The sequence below is a fragment of the Corvus kubaryi genome, unplaced genomic scaffold, assembly GCF_017639235.1.
Source record: "Corvus kubaryi isolate FWS band 111438036 unplaced genomic scaffold, C.kubaryi_AGA036_p1.0 37232, whole genome shotgun sequence".
In the NCBI taxonomy this organism is placed as follows: Eukaryota; Metazoa; Chordata; class Aves; order Passeriformes; family Corvidae; genus Corvus; species Corvus kubaryi.
In genome coordinates this window covers 1,418,725-1,436,720 of record NW_024581066.1, presented here as the reverse complement: position 1 = coordinate 1,436,720, position 17,996 = coordinate 1,418,725, and the positions used below count along the sequence as shown (strand labels likewise).

At 41.3% G+C, this 17,996-nt stretch overlaps 1 protein-coding gene across 1 annotated transcript in view; it reads left to right on the top strand.

Moving 5' to 3' along the window:
• GLP1R (glucagon like peptide 1 receptor) overlaps positions 1 to 17,996 on the top strand; it is an 81,896-nt gene that overhangs the window by 44,114 nt on the left and 19,786 nt on the right. Inside the window, exons 4-7 of the mRNA XM_042022935.1 lie at positions 4,322 to 4,431; positions 6,961 to 7,067; positions 10,466 to 10,619; positions 12,087 to 12,246. Of these exons, the coding sequence (XP_041878869.1) occupies positions 4,322 to 4,431; positions 6,961 to 7,067; positions 10,466 to 10,619; positions 12,087 to 12,246 (531 nt within the window). The remainder of the gene's footprint in view (positions 1 to 4,321; positions 4,432 to 6,960; positions 7,068 to 10,465; positions 10,620 to 12,086; positions 12,247 to 17,996) is intronic.

The following is a 17,996-nucleotide window of genomic DNA, read 5'->3' as shown; positions in this document are numbered from 1 at the left end:
TTAATAACTGAATTTCTTTTCAGCAATGGCATCACATGAAAGTTGAAGGAAATGAGGTTCACGGTGAGCTTTGGACCAGGCCCTCAGCAAAGACAGAATGTGTACGTATACTATCCCTTTATCTGTTTTAGAAGGTTGAAAACCTCTGCCATCTTAAGCCATGACCAGCTGTGCAGAGAGGGAGTCATAAAATGTACATGTGAAAAAGTTGTTTTAACATATTTTTAGGTAGCTTTAATGCAAACCACATGCTTTACTCTGAACAGTAAGAATGGTGAGACACTTGCAATTCTTGAGTCAAAACATTCCTGATTAAAAGCTAGTGGATTCCTTGAACTTTGTTGGAACTGCTTTCAGCAAGCACAGATGAGAATTTAGTAAATGAAAAGATGATCTAAAGTCTCCAGGGCTTTATGGGTTATTTGGGAGAAACACCAGAGCAGAGTTTCTGGTGTAGAAGCTGTGTTCCGTCCCTTTTAGTGAGGCAAGACTGGGGAAGAGCATGGAGTTCAGGTGATACCTCTCCTGAGCTATCAGTCATTAACAGCCTTGGCTGTATTTGGGCAGCAGCAGGTGGCTGCCTGTGACCGAGCCTGTTGCCCAGAGGATGAGTGGATGGAGGCTGTTTGCCTGCTGCTTCGAGGAGATGGAGAAAGTAGGAATGACTGCAGGTTGATGCAGTTCGGGAGGGTTCTGTTTCAAAGGCGCATCTTTCCGTGGTCATGCTGTGTGAAGTCTGGGCTCTTGGCACTGTGGCTCTTGGCATCTCGTCTGGGCAGCTTCTGTGACGGATCACACAGCGCTCAAAGGTATCCGCACCCCTGGGTCCTGCATGGTGCTGCTGCTGGATGGGCCCAGCTGCAGGGCATGAAGGGTCTCATATGTGTGGTGTTCATCCATTTCTGAGCCCTTTGCAGCTCCACAGAGTTGATGCTGTGTTGGGTAATGGGGAGTCTGACACACTACTGAAAGCAATCTACTTCCACAACAGTGAGACTTGTTTCCACGTTTCTGAGAGTAACCAGCTGCCTGCAGTGCATCAACCCCTGTGTTATTTTCATCTCCTGTTTTCTGTAATCTCTCAGCTCTTTCATGAGCATTGTTTCGTGTATCAACCAGAATCTCAATGGTGCCTCAAAGTGGAAGTTTTCTTTTTTTTAACATTTTCTACCTCTTAAGCATTTTGGTTAATAAGTTATTCCACAGAACCAGGTGTTTATGCTCTCACATTGTGATGTGCAGTTTCATCTATTTGGAACTTGTTTGATTATTCTTTTACATTTTAAGGCTCTTCCTGGGTACAGATAGCCCGGCTGGTCTTCAGTTGCCTCTGAGTCCTGCACTCATCACCACTATTTTGGCAGTCAGTGAGGCTATGACAACCTGACACAGCTGGCATGTGACTACCTAGAAGTCTGTAAGAGCCATCCAGTTTGAGTGCTTGTGACTCATAGATGTGGCAGGAATATTCCTGTCTAGTGTAATAGCATTACATTATTTTTCCTTCATATCTAAATGAATTGCCTTGTTTTTCTGTCTGATAGCAAATTCCATGTTTCATTTATAGTAAACCTTTCAATTCTCTAATATATGCCAGACTTCAGCATACAATAGGTTTTCCTCATTATTTAAAAAGTGTTATCAATAAAAAGAAAATTAAAATGTGTCATGATGATTGGGAGAGAAAATAAATATACTGAAGCTAAGCATTCATCCCAATTAGACCTTGCCACTAAGAAATACTGGCAGAGGAGGGGAATTCACAAAGAGTTTCAAAAGACGTGAAATAATGTTGGGGTTTGGGGATTTTTTGCTTGCTTGTTTTTTAATTAATTCTCCTTTAGCAGGTCTTTCTTTCTTTTTTTTTTTAAATTCAGGAATATAGTCAAATTTCTTGTTTTCTGAGATTATTCGTCATAATAACTTCATCTTATAATACTTGGTTATAGCTCATCTAATGGCAGTCAGACTGAATTTCCTAGTCCTATGACCCTCTGGACTTTAAACCTCCTGGATTTCAAGTTCATTGGCTCCAAATATGCAATATTTACTGATTCCCGATTCCTAGGGCTGCTTTTGCATAGGTGTTTCGAATGCCTTACTTCAAATTGTGACCACTAATCCTGAGAGGGGGATGGAGGAAAAATGTTTTCCTACATGCTGCTCTCCATCAGGTGTGAGAGCCTTAATATTGTCATGGAATCATGGAATGGTTGGGTTGGGAGGGACCTTAAATATCATCTAGTTCCAGCCACCTTGCCCTGGGCTGGGACATCTTCCCCTAGGCCAGGCTGCTCAAAGTCCCATCCAGCCTGGTCCTGAGCTCTTCCAAGGATGTCGTGTCCTCAGCCTCTCAGCATAACCTGTTGCAGTGCCTCACCACCTTTATAGTAAAGAATTTCTAATCTAAATCTGCATTCCTTGAGCTTAAGGCCATTCCCCCTTGTCCTTTCACTACACGCCCTTGTGGAAAGTCCCTCTCCAGCTCTCTTGTAGCCCCTTCAGGTACTGGGAGGCTGCTGCAGGGTGTCCCTGGAGCCTTTTCTTCTCCAGGCTGAAGCAAAAAAGCCATTGAGTACCTCACAGCCTTCTCAGTGTCCTGTGCAGCCAGGTCTCCCCTATCCTTCCTGAGAGGACCCACGTTTTCCCTAGTCTTTCTTTTATTCCTGGTGTTCCTAAATAAGCTGTATTACCCTTGAGCAACATCATAGCAATACCCTGACCTAAGGAAGTGGTTGTCACTGGTGGCGTCACCAGGAGAGTGGGTACAGTTAGTGGCTGTGAGTGTATGTGTTGCAGGTGCTGTACCTAACCTCGCCTTCTGTTTTCGTGTGAACATATGTAAACAGATACCCTTAATAGTAAGAAAAAACCTCCACCAAGCATAACTTAATTTTTATATCATCTTTGTATTATGTCTTACTGGTATATTCAGGATAACAATTACAAAAGCAAATAGGCTGTGCCTACCAGAGCCATTATCAGTTACCATTTAGCATACTCATTAAAAATGTCTCATTAGAATATTAATGTCTGTATTGTTTTATTAAATCATTCATCACTTAGAGAACCTACTAGTTGTCTGCTGCTGGCAATTATCAAACAGATTAGCAGTTGTCAACTAATGTGTAAATAACCTACTGGGATGTTAGAATTTCAAATAAGTTTTAAAATTTTCCCACTGAACAGAAATGCCAAATTCTGATGAGTTCTAGTTTGCAGTAATAAGGGAGCTGACAACAGGAGGAAGTTGCAGCAGGCAAGGTTAACTTAGCTTCTTATACCTCAGAATATTTGTGTAAGTGTGTTTTTCCAAACATTGCCTGGGTAGAGGCTAGCCCTGGCTGAGGGATTGACCCAGCATTGCTTTTTGAGGGGTAGCTTCATTATATAAAATAGGTCAGTTTACTGGCTCAAAAATGTGATTAGTTAGAAACTTCCTTTGCAAAGCAGCTCACACTGTTACTGTACTACAAGGACACTTGCAGGTTGCTTGTGTACACAACTAAGTTGTTAGATTTCCCCAGAACTCCAGGCACTAGAGAGGGAGTTTCTTTTCGTACGTGGACTGAGTGCTCCTTTCCCTTTGCATTTTTTGTTTTGGTGCTTCAGTCTGATGTGATTTTACTATGGACCATTTCAATGTACTTGCTTTTACAAGATCAAGTAGCTAACTGCTCCAGTTAATTTATTGCTGATTTTGTTATTCAAACATGTAGACAGAAGGAATAGAAAGAGTACATGGGTAGTTTAGGAAAAGATTTATGGCTTTGTTTTGTAGCACAGATGTTTGTGTAAGAAATTACATTTTGGGAAGCTTGTGTTAGCATTCGTGTTCTGAGGTTTCTCTGGATCTGCATGCTTTCAGAAAAGAAAAGGTGTGTTTAGTCTTTGTGCAGCTTCTTTTCTATGTAAAATCTATCACTGAAGCTTAACGTTCCCAGAATTTGCATGTCTCAAAATCTAGTATTTCACCGAGCTGGAGTTTATGCACGTTACAAAATCCACACAAGGATAGCAGCAATTATTTCAGTCTCTTGTTACTGTGGAATGGTCAGTGACTGTCCTGGAGCATGTCCTGGAGCCACCTGATGCCTTGGTAGCTGCTCTGGGGCCCTGAGGACAAGCAGCAGAATGTTGGGGGCAGTCAGGGAGCCGGTGCAGCACTTGCCCTGCCATGCTGCCGGTTCCCCCTCCAGCCAGGAGAGCGATGGGTGAGGAAGGAGCGTTGCACGGAGATGCAGACCACTCTGTGAGCCTTGCCCCTTGGTTGAGCAGGCTCTCCTCCTGCTGACCCTGTGTCTCATTTTGCTCCTGGCAGTGCTGCATGGGCAGGTGTACCGCTTCTGCACCTTGGAGGGGACCTGGCTGCTGAAGGAGAATTCGACCTTGCCCTGGAGAAACCTGTCTGAGTGTGAGCCCTCTGACCAGGTAAGTGTTTTTCCCATTTTCCTCCCATCTTGCAGCTGTTGCTTAGGGCAAAGCAGAAGAGAGGAAAAAAAAATAATTGTTGATGCCCATGGATTTTTGTCCTGTCAAAGTAATCCTCACTGACTCACCTCAGTGTGCCTAATGGTAAGGGACATCAGGTCTCTCCCCTTCAACAAAGGGAACATGGAGGGTAGACAAGAGCACATTTAAATGTACGTGAGAGCCAAGAGAAGTGACTCAGGTCATCCCAGCTGCAGTGCAGAGCAAGGAGCTCAACTGCAGGAGTGACCTAATGTTATTCCTTTGCCTTTTTTCCATTGTCACATCATTATAATAGTGACCATTTGCTCTCTCTGTCTTGTTAGCAGCTATTAAGGTGATTAAGATGAACTGAACTGAAGGATATTTGCTTTTTCACCTTTGGGCATGGGGCAATCCCTGCCTTTTTTTTTTCTTTGGCTTTTTTTTGTCTTTATACCTTCATTTTCCGTGGGCAATGGAATTAGGCTTGTCAGTGTTGTTTTCTTGCCCTTGTGCTTTTTACTCTGCAGGGAGCTGAGATGCCTGGCACCAAATGAAGGAGAGCATAGGGATTTTCAGAGGATTTTTGACAGCCATTGGCGTCAGCCGCTGCACTGTGTGCGTTCCCATGACACGTGATACCACTACTACTGTGAACCTCCAAGGGCGATGCTTTTCCTTACAGAAATTGAGTGCACTCTCTCTGTCCTGGGGTACTGGGAACTAGTGCATTACCTAGGTGAAACAGTTCAAGTTTATGAAAGTCCCAAGAGCTGCAGGATCTATGCCCTCTGTAGTTCCCATTGCTCAGTGCCTCATTCTTCAGAAGGAATAAATGGCTGCAGACTAGGAGGAGATTGGAAAAGATATTTTTCTCCAAATACTTGAATTTTAGCCTTTTCCTTTGACTTAAAGCCGTATTCCTTGTCCCTTTTGTGTTCTGTGCTATACCAGCAGAGCACAGTGTGTTAATGCCATGTGTAAGCCTGGTCGTTTGACTTATCCTTGCTGGCCATTATGATTTCTTCCAGAGCTGTGTTGGGACATGCCAAGGAGTGAGATACCTAATGGTAACACTTGTTCCTTTGGCACCTGCCTCCACTTTTACATGAACTGATCTGGTTTCTGAAACCCTGTGTACATGGTGTCACTCCCTGAAATGTGAACAGCCCTGTTTGGTTTTCCAGCTAATGTATATAGAGCCCCATAGTGACTTTGGCTTATGCATCTGGCATGCGAGAACAATAAGTTGTTTTTATAAGTTTGTCATGTGTTCTATTACAAATGTAATTAAAATTCCAAAGTGTTTGGTAGCGAATCTTTAAAAATTTAGGTGTATGATGTCATTTTCATCTGTGTACATGTTTTAAATTGTCAGGTTTTAGTAGTTTGCCTAAGCTTTGATACTGAAGAGATTTTCCTTTTCATAAGGCAGCTTTCATAGCATTCCCTTTAAAGCATTATCCTAGCAAATCTCTGAGGTACAGCCTGTATGTTCACCTTAAGTCCTCCTGGCTGTGCAAAGTACATCTCAATAACTGTATCTAATTTATGAAGTACAAGGAATGTGTTCCTTTGTACAGCACAGGTCTCAGGAGTCAATTGCAGAGTTAGCAGCTTGAAGAAGGGAAATAAAATCTTAGACAAAGATACATGCTTAGAGATGAACTAGAACAGTGAATATGAATGTGCCTCGGAGCCTGAGCAGTAAGGGTGTGTTACTATTCAGAGCTGCCTGTACCTTTTCAAGTAATTCTCTTCTCTATAAGGATTTTGGCCAGAATTTTCAGGCAAGGATCTCAGTAGTCATGTTTTAGTGAATCTGACAAGAGCCCCCACTGCTCTGGTCTGCACCAGGTCGCTCCCTCTCAAGCAGTGCTGCAATACCCAGGTCATGAGATGCTGTTGAGCTGTGATTTGTTCCCAGGAGGTTGCATAGTTGAGGCAGAAGACAGATTATTTGAGGGGCAGAAGAGGGTTTAGCTGTGTGTATGCAAGGCATGCTTTGCCTCCACATCATCAAATAGGACCTGGCTTGTTGCACTTCTAAGTATACATGAGCACTCCCCTCATTACCGCAGTAAGGAGACTTGCTTGAAGTGCTCAAGTCTGAAAAGGTTAGGTCTGCTGTTTTTACTGCAGGTCTGAGTTGTGTCTTTGCTTCCTGCCATCTGTTTTAAGACTTGCTTGTGTGACAATTCATATCTCTCCAACTTTATTATGAAATAATGTCAGATTATCTATTTTTCTAGCTAGGCTGCAAAACTCAACTATTTGAGCGAACACCTGGGAGCAGCTGAGGAATTAAGATTAAATTTTTATTTCTTTAGAGCATATGGAAAGTGGAAGACTGATTTGATAGGTGCATTTAAACTTGAAAGTAGGAGAATGATTTCTGGTTGTCATTAAGAAAGTTAGAAAGTAGCTGGGAGAAAAGAACTGAAGGCCATGAGCTCTCTTTTCCCCCTCCACTTTTTTGTTTTTCTTTTCTTCTTTCTATGCTCTCAGGATGCACCAGAAGAACAGCTCCTGAATTTGTCCATCATATACACCATTGGATATGCTCTTTCCTTCTCTGCCCTTGTAATAGCAACTGCCATTCTTCTTGGATTCAGGTAACTGGTGAAGCTTTGAAGAGAGTGGAGTAAAGGTTTTATGTTTTTCTATATGACAGTATCAGACTTTGACAGAAGCATTTGGGGTTTTTTTTCCCTCCTTTCATCACCTCATTATTTCTCTATCTCTTGTCACTTCTGTGTTCCTTCCTAAAATAATTCCTTCTCAAAATGCAAGTAAAATGGCCAAATTTTTGCAGTTACCCATATTGAACATGTGGAACAGGTACTTTTTATTAGTTGGAATATTTTGTTAGGCTAGCTTTTATTTCAATGAAATTTCCACTGGGAGAGGTGGTAAAAGAGAGATGCAAGCGTTCCTCCATGGTGTCACCTTGCAGATGAGGCACAAGTCTGAGAAGGGCAAGGATATTTAGGAGAAAAATTTTCACCTTGCCTTGCTTGGAGTTACACAGAGCATAAATCTCAGTCTGGCCTTTATCCCAGCCCTCACATGCGAGGTGTGCAGAAATGGATTTTTGACACAATTTTCATTTTTGGAGAACTTTCAGAAATTCTTATTTCTTTCACAATATGGAAGAGAGTCTAATTTGAAACTTGAAACATTTATGTGAAATAAATTGCTGTCAGCTGGCCAGAGTGACATACTGAGTTCATCCTGGTTTGTACCAACAAATGCAATGGAGCATTTGAAAATTTAGATGCTCTTGGTTTCACATGCCAAAAATACACTGTGTGTGTTTGGTTAAAAAAATAAATAAAAAAGCCCCAACCAGACCAAAACACAACTTTGGATTCTAATAGGGGTCTTTATTTTTTACTCTGTAAATGCAAGACATGTTGTGATTCCAGCCAGATTTTCCTTCAGTTTGGGAGTGCTGAACACAGGAGGCTGATACTTAGAAAACACAAAGATGAGATCCTGTTCTGTTGTGGGAAGGACGTCCCTCTGCTACGAAGTCCTGCTCCTTGCTTCTCTCTACAGCCAGGTCTCATCCCTCTTATGTACTGATGAGGCTGCCTCCTAAAAGAGTGTAGTCTTCCATCTCCTGGTACTCTTATTTGAAATCAAGTCAGGACCTTTAAGTGCTCTGATCCTTGAGAAACTTCCTTCCCTGACTGAAGAATTATCATTACCAGTTGATCATTTGCTCTGGTGCCTGTGCTACACTTTCAGGAAGGCAGTCCCTTTCCTTTCTTCCCTTATGCATTTAAAAAGGTCAGTCATGCCTTTTAACTTCCAATTTCCAAAACGAAAATGATGCAAGCCTTCTGATATTGTACCATACATTTTAGCACTGTATTATCCCTTCTCCTTCCAGTGGAGAAGCATAGGTGGGAAATATCAAGGAAGTTTTAAAATGACTGCAGAAATCCAGAGACATGCTCACCCTCTGTGAATGCCATGTGATAATTATGATTTGTATGTGTTGTACCTGTGCTACTTTGGGACCTTTCTGAAAAAACACCAGATGGTCTTGAAGTCTCCAAATGTCTCCCAGGATAACTGTTTTCTCCTCATTTCACCCATCAATGACACTTCTTGAGTAATCTTAGCAGCCCAGGGTCACAGAGCACAACCATATACTTTTTGAATGAAGGAAGAAAGGATGTTTTCTGGCAGGGAACAAAGAGCAAGTTTGTCACCAAGGGCCGGTAGGAGAGAGGGAATTTGGATGCCCTGACTTTTGTGGGGTGATGCTTCAGCATTTTTTGCTTCAGCTGTGAAGCAGGGACTGGAGAAGTGTACGCAAGTGTGTGCTTCTCATTTTGAAAATGAGGTTCCAGGGTTGTGTTAGAGGTACCAAGAGTCTTGTTAAAACTATGCCATCAATCCATTTTGTGTTCTCCTGTCTAAGTTGTTTATCAGGAGGCAACTTGGTCCTGGATTGCATGAACTACGAGACCTACCCCTATGTGAAATGCAGTTTCTGGATTCTGGCTGGAATCTCTGCTCTTCTCCCCAGAGCTGCTCAGCCTCAACAAATGGGGATCAAAATCTAGTTCAATGGCATGCAAATCTGATGGGCCTCTTTAAGTTCTTAGACTGCAGAATAACCTTTCTATTTGTCTTTAAAGATGATACAGCAGAGGAAACAGTTTCTCTCTAGAGTCCTAGTTTGCATCCTCCAGAAGAAATGGAAGGAAAATCTGTAATTTCAGTGGTGGAAGCTGAATTAGGCCCATAACTTCATGACTCAAACAATTTGAATAACTTGCATTGCCTGTAGCAAAAATACTCAGTAACTACTTGCAACCTATTTTCTTCAATTGCCTAATTTACATAACTTTTTCAATCAGATTGAAATGTGTAGCAGTTCTGAAGGGTAGCAGCAAATGAATTTTGAGTTTAAGGAAAATAAATATTAATAATAGGTAAGTTTTGAAATAAATTGTGACTTAGAAGTCCCAAAAAACTACAAAAAATTCTATCTGACCTATGAAAAACAAGTTGTTCTTTAGTGCAAACCTCTAACTTTCAGACCAAGTCAATTTTTCTCCCAAAATTTATAGAGCTGTAAAAACCAGACATTTAAATTATACGTTCACTGAAACTTTTATTGGAATAATTGCTGATTACCGTATGTTACATCTATCTTTTAGCATCTTAAAAGTCATACCCAAAGTAACTTCCTTTGAAGTAAAGTGTGTACCCTTGCAGAGCTGAAAGAAAAATGTTTGTGAATAAGGCTGGTAAAATACTGGCAGCACTCTGCAACTGGATGCCATTTACATGACTGCAGTTACTTTTGCTATCCCTTAACATGCTTTTTTTGACAAGTAGCAATTTTATTGTCTTTGCAGTTGGCTGCTGAAGTTCAAGAGGATTTTTTCTTTGGTTTTTTTGTTTTCAATTCTTAATGCAGAGGTGAAAAATCTGTTCCTTTTACTTCTACAGAAAGTATGTACAATTCTCCCAGGAGGCAATTTGAATACAGATTTTTCTCTTGTTGTCAAGGGGTAATTTGCAGGTGGATGTTTTTTCATTGCGGGCTTGAGCACAGCCAGAAGCTGCACTGCACACCAGCCCTGAGCTTTGCCAAGGTAAACTTGTGCAGTGACGTTGGGGTCAATTCGAAGCAATTAGCTTCAGCATTATGCAGAACTTGACTTTTTTAGTCCTTTCAGATAAGTCTTCTGAAAATGACTTTATTTTTACATTTTATAAGCTTTTGAAATATTTTTTTCTTAACACACCTATCTTCTTCCTTTCCCCAAACATTGGCTCTGTGGGCTGAAGTTTTGAATGTGTTTTCCTTGATAGTATTTTCCTCCCAAAGGCAGTTTGAAATCCCTACAGCCATTCTCAAGTTATGGGGTTTTCCTCTGGTGCCTCCTGATTTCCTACAGGGCCTGTTGTTCCTTTCTCAGTCCTGTGTGTGATGTTGCATCTTTTATGTAGGTAGTGGATCATGACTAGATTTTTATTTTTACAGACATCTGCATTGCACGAGGAATTACATTCACCTGAACCTCTTCACCTCTTTTATCCTCCGGGCTATATCTGTTTTTATTAAAGACTCAGTGGTGAAGTGGATGTACAGCACAGCCACACAAGAGTACCAGTGGGAAGGACTTATAGCCTTCCAGGTAAGGGCAGACACTGTGGCCTTTCTCAGGATATTGGAGTCATCACTGTGGTGTGTTTGCATGACAGCAGGTCATGAACTTAATTCTTCAGCTGATGGCATGATATGTTTCTCTAACTGTGGGAAGTTTGCCCCCACTAGACAGAGGAACAAGAAAAAAAAAATATATATATATGTACACATATCTATATATATACATACACCAATGCCTGTATCTTCTTTCTGTGCTGAAGTTTCATTTCTTTCTAGCAATGACAAGAGGGCATTTATTTTCCTAAGCCAGCACCTTCTTGTGATAGAACTGTCCATCTGGTCTAATGACCAGATAAGTTGGTTGTTCTTGTTCATCTCTATATAATCTCTTGGTGACAGGAAAAAAAGGAAGCATCTGATTAAAATGTGAATTTGAAAGCGTTTGGAAAAGTTTTAGAGGAACAGGCTAATTAATACTTCTAATTGATGAGAGAGGATATACAACTCTTTTGTAAATATGATTAAAGTGTGCCCTTCCCCATTTGGATTTGGAATGCAAAATGCACTTGAATCCTCGAAGAAAGGTAGCTTTATTATCTGTATAGCCCTTGTAATTCTAAAACATGGGTATGGCATTTACTGCTGCAGTACAGGGTTGGAGCTGTAAAGGGAAACTCTCCTGATCCATCCTTAGTACCATCCTTTTCTGACACTGCCTAAGGCAGAAGTGCTAAAACGACTTAGTCAATCTCATATGATGGTTGATTTTTTTTTTTTTCTCTCCTCTGCAATGTATCGGTTGCCAGAAAATAGCATTGTAAAACACAAATGGTTTGGAAATATTTGTATTGGATTGTCAGTCATTTCTTCTTTCCAAAAAGCATAGACTTTATGATTTTACACACGGTTTACTCAAAGTGGTTTCATCAGGTCTGATGGATATATTAATTAGGTAATGGGTTTTCATACTTATCTAAAGCCCTGCTGATCACCTCTGTAATTTATCAGCAATGAGAGAATTTGCACTTAAATGGGGTGCACTGGGCAACATTGCTGTTCTATGAAAATATCCTTTGCTTTGGCAAATAGTCAACCCTATGGCATCCACTCTTTTCTTTTTAATAGAGAAATGCTCAACTGCAGAATAGAGTATCAAGGAAAGGGAAAGATTCACTGACTGTGGTTGACAGAGTACCTTTCACTTGTTCTTTCATCTGTATTTGTGCTTTTCAAATTATAATCCATTGCTTATTGAGGAGAAAATACAGAACATGTACTTATTTTTTTTAAAGGAGTAATGCTGTTGAAAGCATCTGTCTGCTGTGTATAGCACCTAGTACTGGCTTCTGCCCCTTCAGTAATAAAATACATGATTAGTTTAGCAAGCTTTTTTTTGAGCAGCAAGAGTAGGAAAGAGAACCAGTCTTTTGGGTTAATATATTTTGATTCTCAGTCTCTGTTGCATTAATTTGGGCTGTGCTTTGTTCCATCACAGGAATCACTCAGCTGCCGTTTGGTGTTTGTGATGATGCAGTATTGTGTGGCTGCAAACTACTACTGGCTGCTGGTGGAAGGCATGTACCTGTACACACTGCTGGTACTTTCGGTCTTCTCTGAGCAGAGGATTTTCCGCCTTTATCTCTGCATTGGCTGGGGTGAGTTGATTTTTCCATTTGTCCGCCTGTGGCTGCACTGGCAGATGTATAACAGGAAAAGTCGTGTGTCTGTCCTAGTGCTGCCCAACTTAGGTCCTGCACTCTGCATTCCCTTTTTGTTCCCAGTCCCTTACCTTGTTTGAGCTGGAGGGTGTGCTCACAGCTCCTGGATGCTCCTGGCACAGAGGCTGTGGGACACTGCAGAAACTCACCAAACCAGTGGCAAACTACTTTTCCTGCAGGACATCAGCTTCCCAGAACAAATTATGTGTGGGTGGTTCCATCTGGGTGTGGAGTTTTCTGGGCTGCCCTGCTTCATCTCCTGAAAGTTTCCCACTGCTTTTAAAGACGTCTTAACTACTTGTGGTGCAAAATAGCAATGATGCTTTGCATCTGGGCAAGGACAACAGTAGAGAAATGGTGGCAGCATGAGGCAGGGTGATGCAAAGGGGCTGATGAACAAGGGGGTGCTAGCTGGGAGTTGTCAGGTTGGCTAAGTGGCAGTGCAGGTCAAATAGGGATTTTCTGGGAAAAAATGGTCAGGGTGCATGTGCCATGGGCATGTGTGTGCTTGAAATCAAGGACTGTGATGCCCTGAAATCAGTTGGTTGAGCAAAGGTCACCTTCTGTAGAAATGCTAAAGCTTTCTTTCACTGTACAGCTCACCTGAAAATACATTACAGTTTGGGATGAATCGTAGTTTTGGAGTGATCTTGCATGTACTTTTATTGCATTCTCTCCCTTCCTCTTCACTACCCTCCCCTTTTGGTGGAATCAGGCCACTTTTGGAAAGATGAAAGTAAATCCAAGTAAATACTACAAGTGCCTTCACAGATGCTCATTTGAACATCTAAATTGCTTTGACTCTCCTCCTCTCTTTATGGATTTCATTTGTGACTATTTTAGCAAATTAGTTCACTGGAAAAAAGGATATAAATGTCTTACTGTAAATTACCCAATTCTACTGAAAATCGATATATAAGGAGGAAAGGCTTTTGGACATATTGATAGGATTAAATATATAAATGCAAATAATAGCAGTTTCCTCCTGGAGTTTTATTTAAAGTTCTATATCTTCCATATTCTTTTATCTTGGGCATGCAGCAAAAGCAGCACCATTTTGTATAACATTTGAACTATATATGTTTTAATCAGACCCTCAATTCAATTTAAAAAAAGGGGGAGAGGGAGCTATCCTGAAGCACTGACTGAGGTCATGAAAGGAAATGGAAAAGAAATTAGAACAAAATTATATCTAGTCAAATCCTGAGGGGATCGTGTTCTTTTGTAAGAAAGGGTTAGGCTGCTTTTGGTCTGAATCACTTTTATTTAGAGTTTGTCTCCTGCAAAAGAAGGCAGAAACAGGTGATAATTATTTTGGTTTTGTTCTTCCTTTACAAAGCTTGTTTTACTCTTGTATATTGAATTTCTGGATGAGTTTGTGGAAATGAGCAGCAATGCAAGAACTTGGTACTAGATATATGGGTTTCATCCAAGCTTTCTAGAAAAGCTCTGTCCGTGCCATTCAGTTGTTATCTGTACAGTTTCTTGCTCTTCCATATGTGTCTGCATGTGCAAACCTTGCCAATGATTCTCCACCTTCAAATGGAGAAGCATCTGCTATTTCAGTGCTCCCAGATTAGTTACACCAGATAACACTTTCATCTCTTACTGGGGGGAGGATACGAAGATTTTTCCCTTTCTTTCTGCTTCTTCATTGGTGATTCCATTTTTTGGGTGCTCAAGTCCCTCACCAGGTGACTTTCTGCTGTAGGCAATGCTCAGAAGATTTTGATTTAATTTGATTTTTGAGCTGCGTGATAGCCTCAGTGTAATGCTGAGGCTTCAAAGAGAGACAGGAGGTTCCTGTTTGAACCGAGAGTGTTCTTCTCTTTGAAATAATTAATCAACTGTAAAAAAAAAAGTGGAACAAAAATAAAATATTTATTTGTTTGTCGGAGCTGATTTGATGCTCTGACCCTTTGTTCTATTAATGAGTTGTCTTCTTACAGGATAATTTTTTAACTTGTTCATTTCTCATCATTTGATGAATATTTATGTATAAAAATTTTATACTTGAATTGCTCAAAAACATAGTCACTTCATGTTGTTATTTCTTACAATTATAACTGAAGTCTGTGAGCACTCAGACATACCAGAGTCTGCTCTCCTGAATTCCAGGGTACTGAGCTTGATGTGCACCCTCCTCACTGCCCTAAGGATCTTGAATTCCACCATCTCATGGTCACTGCAGCTAAGGCTGCCCTTGAGCTTCACATTCCCCACCAGCTCCTCCTTGTTGGTGAGAACAAGGTCCAGCATGGCACCTCTCCTCACTGGCTTCTCTGTCACTTGGAGAAGGAAATTATCATCAGTGTGATCCAGGAAACTCTGGGATTTCTTATGCCCTGCTGTGTTGTCCCTCCAGCAGGTATCAGAGTGGTTGAAGTCCCCCAGGAGGATCAGGGTTTGCCGCTGCGAGGCTGCTCCTGTCTGGCCGCAGAAGGGCTTCCTGCTCAGGCAGCCCACGAGAGACTCCCCCTATAATGTCACTTGTGCCTGTCCTCCCTTTAATCCTGACCCATAAGCTCCTAGTCAGCTCCTCATCCATCCCCAGGTGGAACTCCTTGCATTCCTGCTGCCATTGATGTACCTGGTGAAATGCCCTCCTGCTCTCCCCTGCCTGGCCTTCCTGAAGAGCCTGTGGCATTCTGTTCCAACACACCAGTGAGGAGCTATCCCACCATGTCTCTGTAATGCCAATGAGATCATAGCAGGTACTGGCACTGGCATCCAACTGGTAGGAGTGGGGTAGATTAAGGATCCCCTTCCCCAGCAACTTTAGTTTAAAGCCCTCTTCCCAGGCTTGGCAAGCCTATGACTAAAGGTTCTCATTTCTTTCTCTGTCAGATGCATCCCACAGTAGACCAATTGTTCCAAGATATTCCAAATACATTTTTTGCTATATGATAATACTAGGTCAGTTCTGAAGTCAGTTATTAGACAGTAGTCCATTTATTATGAGTCCAAATGAGCAATTACTCTTTGCTTTTGAAGTGTTTATAAAGGTAAAAGTCTGTTTATCTTATGTTACTGTACTTAACAACACCTAGAAGTTATAAAATCTTGATAGACCTATGGAAACTAATATAGTTTCATAAATTGGGAGTCATTTATACTGACATCATGTATATTGATAGGATTCTATAAACCTTCCCTATTACTTGTGAGGTAACTGTATTCCTAATGGCCACTTCCTTGCTGAGATTTCATGCCATACTAGACTTTGAGATGGCAGTGCATTTTTCCTATTTCATTTAATGTTGGATATGTCCTGCTTATGTCTTCTATTTCTTTGTCAAAGCAGACTTTCATACATTTGTGTCAACCTTAAGTTCCACATATCTTACTACAAAAACAATTGTCTAGTCCATTTTCAATGCTGATGGAGGGAAAAAAAGGCAAAACCACTTAGCAGCATCAAACCCCCCAAATTTTTAATAGGCTAATGGACAAGCAGGTAGGTGAGAGGCTTCCTTCACTCTGGGGGTCAGCACAACAGCAGCTAAAACAGATGTTGATTCACGCAGTCATTTATGCTTGCAGAAAAGAGAATCTGTTGCTGCACACTGTTGGTACCTGGTGCTTCCTTGAGAAATCCTTGCCCATGGATCTCATTTTCTAGACAGAAGAAAACACATTTGTAAGAAGGGGGTGAAAACGCCCAACCTAACTACAGGGATCAGGATCATTACTTTTTTGTTTTGTTTGTTTCTCACTATGTGCAGACTGGTCTGAGTCAGTGTCCAGGACACCAACCCAGCGTTCATCATGTCTGAGCCCAAGGGAGGAGTTGCTGAGCCTGACTTTGACTCTCAGCTATCAGTGCTGTACTAAGTAGTCTCTGGAGAAGAGCAGTTTGTACTGTAATGCTGCAGTATCAGCAGATTTTAGTGGAAAAGGGACCTGTTCACATTTAGGAGTAGGGAGGAGGGAAGGGGGAAACAACAGGAACATCCTACAGTGACTCTGAGTGACATCCAGACGGGAAGAATGACAGGAGAACATTTTCAGCACTCAAGGCTAAGAAGAAAATGCTAATAAACAGCTAAATATTCTCTGAGCTGCTGTGGCAATTTTACACCTAGTTGCACTTGCAGCAGGAAAATTGCCATAAAAAATAAATAATCTGCTTCCTTCCAAGCTTTGGCAATCCAAAGTTGCTCTAAGGAAGAATACTTTGAGGAATGAAGCTATTAAAAGCAGGAATCCTGGCTAGGGCATCAAAATCTACATCCTGATTGCAAGGAAGATCTGACTGGAACAGAGCCAGTAAGAAACCTTCTTTTAGAAGCCCAGTATGAGCTCACTGTAGCAAAGGATGCATTCGTTGCACTGACCTTCTTTTCTGTTTTCAAATGAAAACTGTGTTTCAGAGAAGGATGTAAAAATAGATTTTGTATCCAGACTGATCTTGGTAGGAAGTACATGTCAGGAATTCCACTTAGTTGTCTTCACTCTGTCTTCTAGATTCAACTCTTTTGTGTTTTTCCTTACTTCAGAAGAAAAACAATGTTCCATCTTTTCTTCTCACATCTTTAGTGCTTTTACTCTTTGTAAATCTACTAATATTTGTTTTTCATTTCTTTCAGTTCCTCATCACATCATTCTTGCATTCATTCATCAATCAGTTGATCAAGTCAAAGTTTCTTGGATGCTTTCTGAGAGAAAGAGGAATGGAATTGTTCTGACAGCAGTAGAGTCCTTCTGGTTTGTGTGCCTGATTGTCTAAGAGGTTTAACTTACCGCATGTGGAAACAAGGGATGTCAGGTTGCAGCTGAGTTACTGAAAACAGTCCTAAAATGCTGTGTTCAGAGTATGTCCTTCTTTAAGTGTTTCAGCAGGATGGCAGTGCTTTGGTCCTACAGAGACAAATTTACTTCAGGAAGAAGTAAATTGCCGATTAGGGATGTGAGGCATGTGAGCATGAGGGGAGCCTCTCTTGCTCCTCATGCCTTCCCTGAAATTGCCTCTATGTAAAGAGAGGTACAATGCAAAGCTGCAAATACAGTGTGTCTGAATGGAATGGAATGGAAACTTGCTTGCACGTGGAGGTAAGGGAAAGAAGATGGCATGGAATAGCACCACCTGCTGACACCTCTCATGGTAACGGGGACTTCGTGGGTTCCAGAACACACCTGAGCTTTTCTGTTTTGTTACCAAAACATCTCAGACCCGTTAAATGAAGAGACAAGCTGCTATCAGCACATGGTAACTTCCATTAGCAGCCCCAGGAATTTCTTGCCCCTCTCGTTAGGGATAGTGGAGTATTCTGAAAACATCAGCCTGTGCAGATTTTCTCAAAATTTCGTTCTCTTACCTACCCCATCCTTTGGTCATTCTGAAAAATGACTGGTTTTCCAACTTTTTTTTTCTTACTGTGGAGGCATCTGGCCAGGTGTAGAATATATAAGCTAGAGTGAAACTAAGTAGGTCGTGCTGCTTATTTATGCAGTGGTGTGTTAAGATGTTGATTTGGCAGTTCCATTACTTTCTCATAATCCATAATATGTATTATTATTGCAGCCTATAATTCAGATGCCCAGTCATTTGAAGTTGAACTTTATTAGCTGAGCTGTCAGCACGCTTATTTCCTGGTACACTTGACAGATTTCATAATCACCATGTAGTGTTCAAAGATTTTGGGTCAGCTATCAGCCTGCAAGAATAACTTTGCAGAGTTTATCAT